This window comes from Thunnus thynnus, chromosome 19 (assembly GCF_963924715.1).
Source record: "Thunnus thynnus chromosome 19, fThuThy2.1, whole genome shotgun sequence".
NCBI classification, from domain to species: domain Eukaryota; kingdom Metazoa; phylum Chordata; class Actinopteri; order Scombriformes; family Scombridae; genus Thunnus; species Thunnus thynnus.
This window is the reverse complement of record NC_089535.1, coordinates 16120578-16131841: the sequence shown is the minus strand read 5'-3', so window position 1 is coordinate 16131841 and position 11264 is coordinate 16120578. Positions and strand designations below refer to the sequence as shown.

The 11264-nt window shown below is 39.7% G+C and overlaps 1 protein-coding gene across 1 annotated transcript in view; it reads left to right on the top strand.

Annotated features, from left to right (window-relative positions):
* The window catches only part of lrrc75bb (leucine rich repeat containing 75Bb), a 29216-nt gene continuing 17952 nt past the window's right edge, over positions 1–11264 (top strand). Inside the window, exons 1-3 of the mRNA XM_067575338.1 lie at positions 1–607; positions 7040–7168; positions 10432–10544. Of these exons, the coding sequence (XP_067431439.1) occupies positions 317–607; positions 7040–7168; positions 10432–10544 (533 nt within the window). The 5' untranslated portion in view covers positions 1–316. The remainder of the gene's footprint in view (positions 608–7039; positions 7169–10431; positions 10545–11264) is intronic.

Genomic DNA, 11264 nt, shown 5'->3' with positions numbered 1-11264 from the left:
GAGGAGCGCAGGAGCTCTGAGTGAAGCAAAGGATGCCACAGTGTTCAGGCAGTGAGTGCATGGACTCATGCAAGCAGGGGACGACAGCGAGACATGGGCGCAAATATATATATATATATATATATATATATATACCAGTGATGCTTTTCAGTTCTGAGTAGCCTGGAAACTTTTAAACAGCATTTTCCTGATTGTAGATGTATTTCTGCACATCTCGCTGCAAGTTAAGTGTGATGTTTTGGCTGCATGTTGTAAAATCCCTCTCACCACCACCACCACCACCAACACTATCACCGACACCGTCCTCCCAGGAGTGATGGGCTCTAAGTTGACCAGGCAGAGAAGTCTCGATTTTGACAGCAAATTGTCCAAGAGGAGACGCCAGAGAAATGACATGCCCGCAGAGAGCGAGAGAAGTAGCGGCAGAGGCGGTCGAGACTTCTTGTTTACCTCCTTGATGCTCAAGTCCGACAAGCTTCCAGGGATGCTGCGGAAAAACAACCCCAGCCCATATGTCAGGCGGGTGGCTTGGATCAGGGAAATCCAGAGGCTTCTCCGAGAGCAGAGGATGGAGCAAGCAGCTGAAGTGCTCAAACTGCTGAGAAAGGTAGATGATTCACGTGATTTTTTTTTTAATGGCAGTTCGTACTTTATTCTCACTTGAAACTTTTGTTATTGTAGGAAAACATATGATTTTAAATTATGATTTTCATTGTTTTGTTTATGAGGGAAAAAAGAAGTTTTCTTCCAATCTGCCTAAAAAAGATTGCTGCAGGACAAACAATACAACATCAGCTATTCACTTAAAACAATAAATCTGTCATGAATAGTGCAAAGTCATGCCTACTGTAATAATAACAGAACATTCATTTAGTGATTTAGCAAAAGCAGTGATCATAATCACCATCTATCAGGTGTCAGTGTGGTAATCATCTAATGTAACTTCTCATAAATGTTTCCTGTAAAGTTTTGCTGATATAAAGGACACGCCAAAGACACTGTTGCCTTCCTTTAATATTCCCGAGGGGGGGAAAGTAGCTTATAATGAGGTTGAATCAGAGGAGATGCTGGTCTGAATCAACCACCTGTTTTTTCTGAAAGGGAACGGTTTATGGAGCCAACAAATTCATGTTCTGAATATTCAATCAGCTCCAAACAGCACAGAACACTGAGGGCATTATACTGCAAGTTAGCATTTAAAATATACCAAAAACCACTGAAAAGAAGACTTGGTAAACTTGGTAACTGCACATTTCCTTTCATTTAGATCAGAGCTGCAACAATTAGTCGATCCATGGAAAATGAAGCAGCACCTGTTTTCATTATCAATCATTTCAGTCATTTTTCAAGTGGATTTCCTGCTTTGCTCTGTTTTATTGTAAACCGAGTGTCTTTGGGTGTTGGACTGTTGGTCACACAATCATCAGCTGCGGCCTTAATTTAGTTCAAATCAAATAGCTCAATAAGCTAGCCTATAGTCAGTTAGACTTCACTGGGTTACGAAAGGGTTAAAAGAAAATCTTGAGTAAATAACCTGAATGAATATCAAGCTACAGCTATTCTCTTTTTCTGCCATTGTTCAATGTTTGCTGTGCAGAAGGTTTGAAATATACGTACATATGTTGAATGAATGTTGGATATATATATCCACATGAGAAGGAGCAGTTTATCTTAACTCAATGCTTGAAAGTGGCATCGTTAAATAGCTCTAATCTCTCTCTTTTTGAGCAGAATTGTGTAAACACCTCTTTGTTGTCAGCTTCATAGCTCCAAACTACAGGTAAGGTTTAGGTCTTATCTGTTCTACATTCCTGTGTAACACCGTCCACCGTTTAATTCTCACTTTCTGAAGATTTATCCGAACGAGAAAGGAAAAAATAAGTAGTTTGCAGAGCTCAGCTTGAGCTTTCCGCTACCTTCTGCTTGCTGCACATTGATCAAAGGAGAACAGTTTGGAAGTTCAGACAAAAGCAGTTCTGATCAAGAGAGCCTCCTGTCATGAAAACTCCCTGCCCATCTGTACGGTGCCATAGAATAAATTATACAGATGTGTGTGGATTAAAGCGGGCAACAATACTGAAGAGAAGCTACGGTATGGGTGCCTGAAAAGTCAGGTATCCCTTCTACTCTGCACTAATAACTGAGAATATAATAGGTGTGGGATGAATTTAGACATAATCGTAAAACTTCTTATTCATATTTGCATGAAGCTGCAAGGATATGACTCATGCAAGGCCTCCAATAAGATCAGTGACGCTGTCCGGATTTATTAAAGCAATTCTGCAGTCAGTAATATCCTATCACAAGAGAAAAGATTTTAAAGATCAACATGTACATTTGTCGGTCGTGAGCACAGGCAGATTTCTCCATAGCTCTGCATTTAAACTGCTCACAAAGCACCAATACTCTCTCCAGCACTCACTGAGGTGAAGCCAGAGTGCTGCTACTGTTGTATGTCGTTGGGGCTGAAGCCAAGTGTCTGACTAATAATGCTTCAAGATTGATAAAAAAAAATAAAAAAAAAATGGCAGCAGATCTCCAGTTGTTGTTCTCCAGCAGCAAAGCAGCTTTTCCTCTCAGGGATGAATGGATTTGGAGATAATCACCTCAAGATGATGGATGCTGGAACATGTTTCTTTCACATAGAGGAAGTCATTACAAAGAGGAACCAATAACACCTGCCCCCTCACTGTATCTCCATCGCAGATCTGCCTTCTGGGCCATTAAGTTAATTTTGGGATCTTCTGGATATTCATTAGTAAACAAAGAATCAGCAAATACTCATATCAATTATGCCTGACAACATGCACACTGAGTAACCAATGTGCAGCGATGGAGAAAACACTCATTTGAAGTGGTCTCTGTTGTTTATGAAGACTGTTCTGAAGGTTAGCTGTGAGAACACAATAACACACACATTTTATTTGCTCTTTTTATTCAATAATAATCAGATTTTGGTGCTATTGGTGATATTACATATTCATCCATTAATGCATAGTTGAAATAGATGTTTTGTTAGGTTTTGCGATGGTATATAAACACTAAGCTACATGTGTAAATGTATCCTGATACTGTTAATTTTAAGAATACTAATAAATGTTTTAATTGTAACCAAATTAGAGGCAAGTAAGATGCATCCCTTGAAACTGCAACGTCCCCTGATTCAAATTGTGAATCATTGTCACATGCCGTCCCCTTCTTACTCTTTCTCCACATTTTCTGTCTGCCTCTCTGTTATTGAATGTGGGCAAAATGTCCAAAAAACTTAGGTCGACATTTTGGGAAATATGCTTATTAGCTTCCTTGTGAGAGTTAAATGAGAAGATTGATACCACTGTCACATAAATCTGTAGTATGGATCTTCTAATCTGACTCTCGGCAACAAAGCAAATAGCAAATGTACCAAAAATGTATTCCTAAGACTAGCTTTTGGCGTGATCATTTGAAAATGTGAGAATATTTTATTATATTAAGGTCAAGTTCCTTGCTCTAGGTTCATGCGGCCTGTAGCTGCAGCACAAATATCGGATAAATAGAATGAAAAATTCATGTACTGGAGTTAAGTGTCCATTTGTAAGTCTTAAAAGTGAACACTGGGGGACTAACTTCGGTGGTAGTGGATTATATTTCAATAAAATGCGGATTTATTTAGATTGGAAAGTTGGATGGAAGTACAGCCTGTACAGAACATTCTCCTTTATTTGAGGGGGAGATTACATATGTGGCTGTAGAAAGATTAACAGGGATGTGAACGAAACACCATTTTCAAGTACAGAATACTCAGTGTAAATTCATATTCCTCGTTTGTCTAGTCTCATATGACTAAGCTGACCTTAACCAGTGTTACTTTTGCATGCAGTTTTGACTTTATACCTCAGATTTTGGTATAATTACATAAAGGGTCACAACACCTTATCAAAGAACATTCAGTGCTTCAGTTCAACATAAAAGAGTAAGTAAACAAAACAGTTGGAAGGTCCATCACCTGACAGCTATGACAGTTTCTTATAACAAAGCAGAGGGGCGTCTGTGGGACTGGATTTGTCGCACTCTGCGATATATTTAATTGGATTCTAATGAACTGCATGTGTGGGATGATTCTCTGCGATTTGGAGCTCATTGCTTTATTCAGACTTCCTGTGACGAGGCAGACGTCAGATTAGATATGCAGCTTTCACAAGTAGTCAGATCTGAAGGCACAAGTAAAACAGAGAGATCCTGTCAGCAACAAATAGGAAAACATTTCACGCTTTTATGATTAACAATCTGTAAAAATTAATCCATGGGATCAGATCTGTGTGTGTGTGTGTGTGTGTGTGTTTTTAAAAATATGGTTAGTTTCATCTTCGAATCCCCCGCAGCACTGCACAAAAACACATCTGATGCTGTAGCTGCACTACATACATCATCATAAAATAATCTTCAAATTCCTCTGTGCTTCCATTTATGGACACATGTGGAACCCACAGTCTGCACTAAGTGAGGTTTATTGAAGGGAGAGCTGGTCCGGAGGATAGCCCAGCATCAGGGAATCCCACTGAGCTCTGCTGTAATAAATCAACTCAAAAGCTGGAGGAGGAGAAAATGCTGATAGGAGTTTTCCTCTTTGCTTCCTCTGTGCCCCCAAGTGTTAGGGCTGTCAGAGCGTATAGAGCATGTTTTACACAGCTTCAGCCTCCAGCCTGCTATTTGAAAATCTTTTCAGCCCATATAGAGCTGACAGTATTTAGTCATCAGCTCCACAGCTTCTAGTCGTGCAGTTTTAAAACAGTGACATCACTGTAAGTAAAAGGATCAGTAAAACATGTTCTGGTCATATAGTTGCCGCAGTTTTAATTCCTTTTTCTTTCCTCTTACTCCCAATCTTTTATTTCCTGATCCTTTTGTTTAATCTGATCAGTTTGTTGCCTTTCCTGCTTTTTTGATGCTTTTCTTGGGTGTCCGTGTGTGTCTGGATCTATCGTATCTGGTGGGGCTATTTGATGTGTCTGAAAACATCGCGTCTCAAACACTGGCTGCCAATGACACGTCAGCACTGGAAGCATTACCTGAAGATGCAGTTTCAATATATTTACTACAAATAGAAGCAGCCTGAAGATGAGACAAATATCATCCACCCCTGGGGTTGGAAAAAAAACGTGAAAGGCCCTCTCTAGAGCCAGTATTTGGTTTGTCCTTCCTGGGTTAGTGATGGGCAAAGCAGTTCTTTTCAGTGTACTGAATCATTATAATCAGTTCATTAAACAGATTTGTTCAAAAGATTCGTTCACCAAATCGTTCAGTGCTTGACCGGAGCTCCGACTTTGTAGTCCCACTCACTGAACTGAAACACAGCCATGCGCACACACACACACACACACACACACACACACACACATGCTCTGTTCAGTGAATGCATCCTTATAACTGTCCTCTTTTTAAAACAGTAATGTTATGTGTGTGTGTGTGTGTGTGTGTGTGTGTGTGTGTGTGTGTGTGTGTGTGTGTGTGTGTGCGTGCGGCACTGCACACAGTAACGTTAAATGTTAGCCTATGCAAATAATATCAATCTAGATAATGTCATATATCTGGATTGCAGTTCAAGACCAATGTTGTTGAATCATTGCAGCTGAATGTTAGCGACCCGAATCAGCTGTTTATTTGCTGTCTTGAACACACCCTGTTCCTCCTGCAAACAAATGACTTCAATCACTCACTCAGAGAGTGAGTGTATCCCTGCGAGCAAATGTGATTCGTTCACAGGGATACACTCACTCTCTGTGAGTGCTCAACCAGTGTTGAGCAAGTTACTGTCAAGTAAAAAAAGAGTTCAGTCCACTCGGCCAAGGGTCTGTTTTTTCTCCCCACAACCCCAAATTGGTTCATTTCAATCCAATTTCACAAACATAAAAGAAAGATCCACAACTCAAACCAGGAATACCAGCAGCAGTTCAGTAACAGGTATTATTTACAATATATAACGTTAAAACTCCAGAGACGAGGCTTGTTTTGACCATGAGATGGCTACAGTGACGTGGACTTGACAGCACGATAAGGTCAGATGACATTGTGTTTGTGTTGTGTGTGCATTTGTCTTTTATCCTCTGCAACTGCCCACTATTGTCACGTTAGACAAAAGTAACGAGTAACAAGCCCATTTCTTTGTAATTCGTTATTCCCAACACTGCTCGTAACTGACTGAGAAATGAACGGATCGTTTCAGGAAGTGATTCAGTTCAGTTCGTTCACCCAAAAGATTTGTTCTTTTGAACGAATCGTTCACAAATGACACAACACTGCCTCTGTAGATATAAATGGCTCTTTCTAAAGTAATGAAAACACGATTCTTATTTTCAGATGATTATAAACTAATTAAAACATATTTATGAATATTATATTCCATTTCTGCAAAGTGCATTTCGCTAGATGCCACTAAATTCTACACACTTCTCCTTTAAATTGTTCTGCACGTCACACAATCTTTTGCATATGATTTCTGAAGATTTAAATCAGAAAAGGGAAATGCATTTTACTAGAATCAAAAAAGGGCTTTCCTCAGATGGTTTCGAGTTGTGTTTTGTGAAAATGATAGGAAGACCCTGGGGGCAACATGACAACGGAAACCTGTAAATGAGATAAGAGGAACCAGACAGTTTTATTCTCTTCACAAGAGAGTGTGATATTTGAGTGAATGAGGCACTTTGAGAAAAGACCACATCACTTTTATCTTAACTCACTTAAACTTTACCCCCACCATCCCTCACACACACACATACACATATATGTATGCACACAGACACCACCCACATCCCTAATCAACCACGTTGGGTGTTACATACAGCTCCAATGGAAAACCCTTATCAGCTCTCAGCGTGATAAGAGGGCAAGATGAAAGGAGGTGATGAGCAAAGCTTATAAACATTGACGATCTATTTTCATTAAATTATCTATAAAATGTCACTTAAATATTAAATTAAGCGTGGCAGTTTTAATCAAATTCATATCTGAATTTGTGCGTTACATGTTAAGAGTCACTTTCTTCCCTCTTCTTTCCTCTCAGGATTTGGGTCTCCAGGGAACGTCCCTCAATGACATTTTGTACAAGAACGCTGCTTTTCTCAACCTGGTGGACCCCATTTCACATGAGCTGCTGCTCAGTCTGGCCCGCGACCTGCAGTGTCCAAAAAGGGTAAGAATACAGAATAATAATAATGATATTTGCATTCATTCGACGGCTGCATTAATGTAGGAATTATGAAAAAGCAGTTCTTTATTCAGAACACAACAGACTTCGTATTAATTAACAAGACAAGGAATAATATTATAAACAGAACAGAGGCGAGCTGCAGCATGTCCGCATTTATTAGCCATGACTAAGCGCATGTGTCATATTTGTTGTCATGCTGTTGTGACAACAATGAACTGTCGGTTTGCTTTGAACAAACACAACTACAGAAGCTACACAATCGGTGCGTGAAGAATGATATTTAAGGTGTTTAACCATTAGTACAATAGATCACTAAACACGTCCTGGTTTCTCTATTATTTGTTTAGTATAGGTGACATATAAACTATATTAACCTGCATAGTATTCACAGATTTGTCAAAGGTAACTGGATCAGGTTTTACAGGGGAAAGGTGATTGGTTCTGCACAACATTTTAAGTCAAGTCGGGTCAAAGTCACACATTTTCTCAAAGGGCTTTATTTATTATTAATCTGTACGACATTGAACACCCTCCATTCGGATAAGCTCACAAAAAATCTCTTTGATGGAAATAAAAAGAGAGAAACCTTCAGAAGAGACGGACAGACATGCAATAGATGCCATGTATACAAAGTAGACAGAAATTACAGTAGTAAAATCACTGAATGACAATATTTAGTAATAATATTTAGTAATACTAAAGCAAATAAAGAATTAAAGCTAACATTTATGTAGGAAGTAGTAGTAGGAACTTCCAGGTGCTGCAAAGCAGGGACTGGACAGCTGCAAGGTTCAGTGAAAACTAAGATAAATTTTGTCCCATAACTTTTTACAAATAGGGACACCACTCGTTTACATTATCATTGCAAAACTTACAAGACTATCGCCTTTCTGGCCAATACATCTATGGTAACCGTGGTAACAACTGGTATCTTCTTTGAAACTGTGCATATTGATTTTCGTAAGAAATATCAAGAATGACTTACACAATTCATAAAACAAAGATGTCCAAACTGTCTTTACTTTTTGGGGGCGCTGATCATTTTAAAGTACTTACATTTGAACAGGTCTTTATGGGCAGTGGTAGATATTTTTCAGCCACAGTTCACATTGCATTCTGGGAAGTTTCTCCCACCATTCTTTAACATGTGGAAAAGCTCCATTAAGAGGACAATCAGGAGGGTTAGATGATAATTACCCCTCAGCTCCAGCTACAAAGGGGATGCCTGCCTGCTGTATGTGGGGGTTAGAGAGGTTAGGCAGCCACTGGGTCGATGTCTTCCCTGCTGCTCGTGTGCTCTTTCAGCGCAGTGGTAAACGGGCAGCAGCTGTGCTCCAGAACCTGCAGGTGTGTGAGATTATCAGCTTTGGTTGTTTCCTATTGGCAAGCGTGGGCAGGTGCCCAGCAGGCATCATGCTTAGGTGAAAAAGGTCTGGTGACCTCGGTCAATGGCACCAAAGCTCACGGAGCGGTTTGACTTTGGCATTATGAGTGAGAGTAATTTGAAGGCTTTGACGGCTGGCAGGTGGCCAGTGGGATCAAACTGGAGAACCTGGTGTTGCTGGAGTCCACTGGGTGCAGTGAAGTCTGCTGTCTCCCAGGCTACAGACACCTCTCACTTTGTGTAAAGATGAAAACAAAAGGGTCAGAACAACTCCAGCTGTTATTAAAAATGATTATAATCTGCTGTCACATTTATAGCTAATGTTAGACAGCTGGGTGTGATGTATTAATGCTGTTTGATATTATAAGTTTTTTATATCAATAATATTTGTAAATACAACAATATAACAAGCTTATATTTTCAGTTGTGATGCACATGCTGGTTTTTCCATCATTAAGACAAACTCTTCAATTATAAATGTGAATGCTCAGATTTATCTACATGGCATACAAATCAGAGATATTAGAATTCAAATTGCATTTCAAACTCAGGTATGAAGGTGAAGACACTAAAAAAGCATCTCAGTGTGGCTGTAAAACACAGACCCCAGCAGCCATTACGGTTATCTGAAGTCTGTAATTATCTGTTTTAGGAATAGATGGGTTGCCTTAAGATAAAGTCACTGTTGTCTAGTCTTTACTTACCAAAGTCCAGATGATAAGCATTTGTAAGAAACTCTGATCTTATCGTTGTTTGCTTTGGTGAGGAAAGCCCAGGAGGAAGGACGGGAAAGTGAGGAGCTGGCAGCGATGTTCTCCTTACTGACTAGCGACCCGTGGCAGGATACTGTGTCAGACGTGACAAGGATTTAGAGAGGCAATGTGCTGATTTTAAGGCCTTGCAGCTGCTTCTGTAACCAATATTTTCCACCACACTGAGATTTATTTAGATTATATATTCAGGGGCATATTGAGGACTAAAATGATCCTCATTTGTGAGCTAAGTGAGTGTTTTGAATCAGTTTCAGCCAGTTAATTTAATGTATGTTTAGTTCTGGTTTACAGACGCGTGATTATAGAATTACAGTACTGCACATTTAGTGACCTTGTTGATTCTTCCAGACCACAGATTCACATTTTCTAAGAATACATTCACATTGTGAATCAGTATGCAGTGCTGTAACGTCATGTTCAGTCATCCAAGAGGCTGAAACAGCAGCACTGAATGTTTTGAAGTATGAGGCATGTTTGTTTGTCACCCAAGAAAAGAAGTGGCAGCGGGAATGGTTAATCGCCTTAAGGTAAATTGCCCCTGTCTTTTTTTCTCTCTCGCCACATTGCCTCTCTCTTGTTGTCGTGTTGTACCATTAATTAGATTCACTCTGCTCAGCGCAACCCATTCCGTTTAAAGTCTTTGACAGAGGACAGGAGGGAGAAAAGGGAAGGCAAAGAGGAGGAGGAGGAGGAAGAAGAAGGCGAAAGGGAAACTAAATTAATGGTTCGATGTTGAAAGTGTTTGAAGCAGATGTATTCAAAGGACAAGAAAGAAACGCTTTGTGGCCATGTGAAAATCTGTACATATGTAGTTTGATTTCTACAGGAAAAAAGAAACGGAGATCAGAGATCATGACTTTGATGTTGTAGATATTAAACTTTTTGTAAAATAGCTCCTTTTCTATAATCATAATACTTTGTCATATGTAAAATATACTCTTTATTGGCTTGTTTTGTTCCCAGTAATTCCTCAAACGTGTGATGGTTTAGTTGCATTTATTCATGAACAGCTCCTGTGTGTTTTTTATTTGTTGTATGATCTGGATTTTTACTTGCTGTCCATCATTCGTCATTTGTGTGTGCTGCAGGAGACTGACTCCCTCAAGTCCACCAACAAGATCTGTCGCCAGCTCATTTACCACCTGACCCCTCACTCCAAGTGGACGAGACAGAGCGTGCCCAGGAGGAAGTCTCAGGCCTGGTGAGTACGTCCTTTATGCTGCTGCCATCACTCTTCAGAAGGACAGTTCCTGCCACGCTGAACACATCCTCACCAGCCGCCATAAACACCAGTAAAACATACTGTACCTGATTCACAGGAAGTTTGGGAGGAGGCCTCTGCCAGGTCCTTTGAAGATGTTCCTCCAATTCTGTTTCCTGTGTGCTGCTCTTTTCAAGTCAGGGTTATGTTATAGCATACTCTTTAATTCTGTGATGGCACCACACCACAGAGACAAAACCCAATGACACAATGACCGTGTGATAATATTCTGCAAGAGCCACATATGACTATAAAAACCTATTTCAGCTGCACCATCATTTTGTTAACTGAAGGTGAAATTAATCAAATTTTACAATAAATGAAAATAAGCAGTGACAGTAATTGATTAGATGATGTATGATGCATTACAGCAGTGCTTCTCAATTTTGTCCATTTTCTTCTTTGTAAACAGCAAAATTAAAGGTTCTGTATGTAAAATTGTGACACAATTTACACATATGAATCGTTTTTTATTGCCAATGAGTGAACAGGTAGTAATGTAATGTAAAAAAATGAGACCTTCCCAACTTTCTGAATTGTCTGTAACAGCCTGTGGACTGATTTCTATGTGAAGGACTGCCGTGCCTTGCCTCTCTCCCACTAACATTAGCAAATAACCGGCATAACCACACAACAACACAAAAAAGGTGCCGACTATCC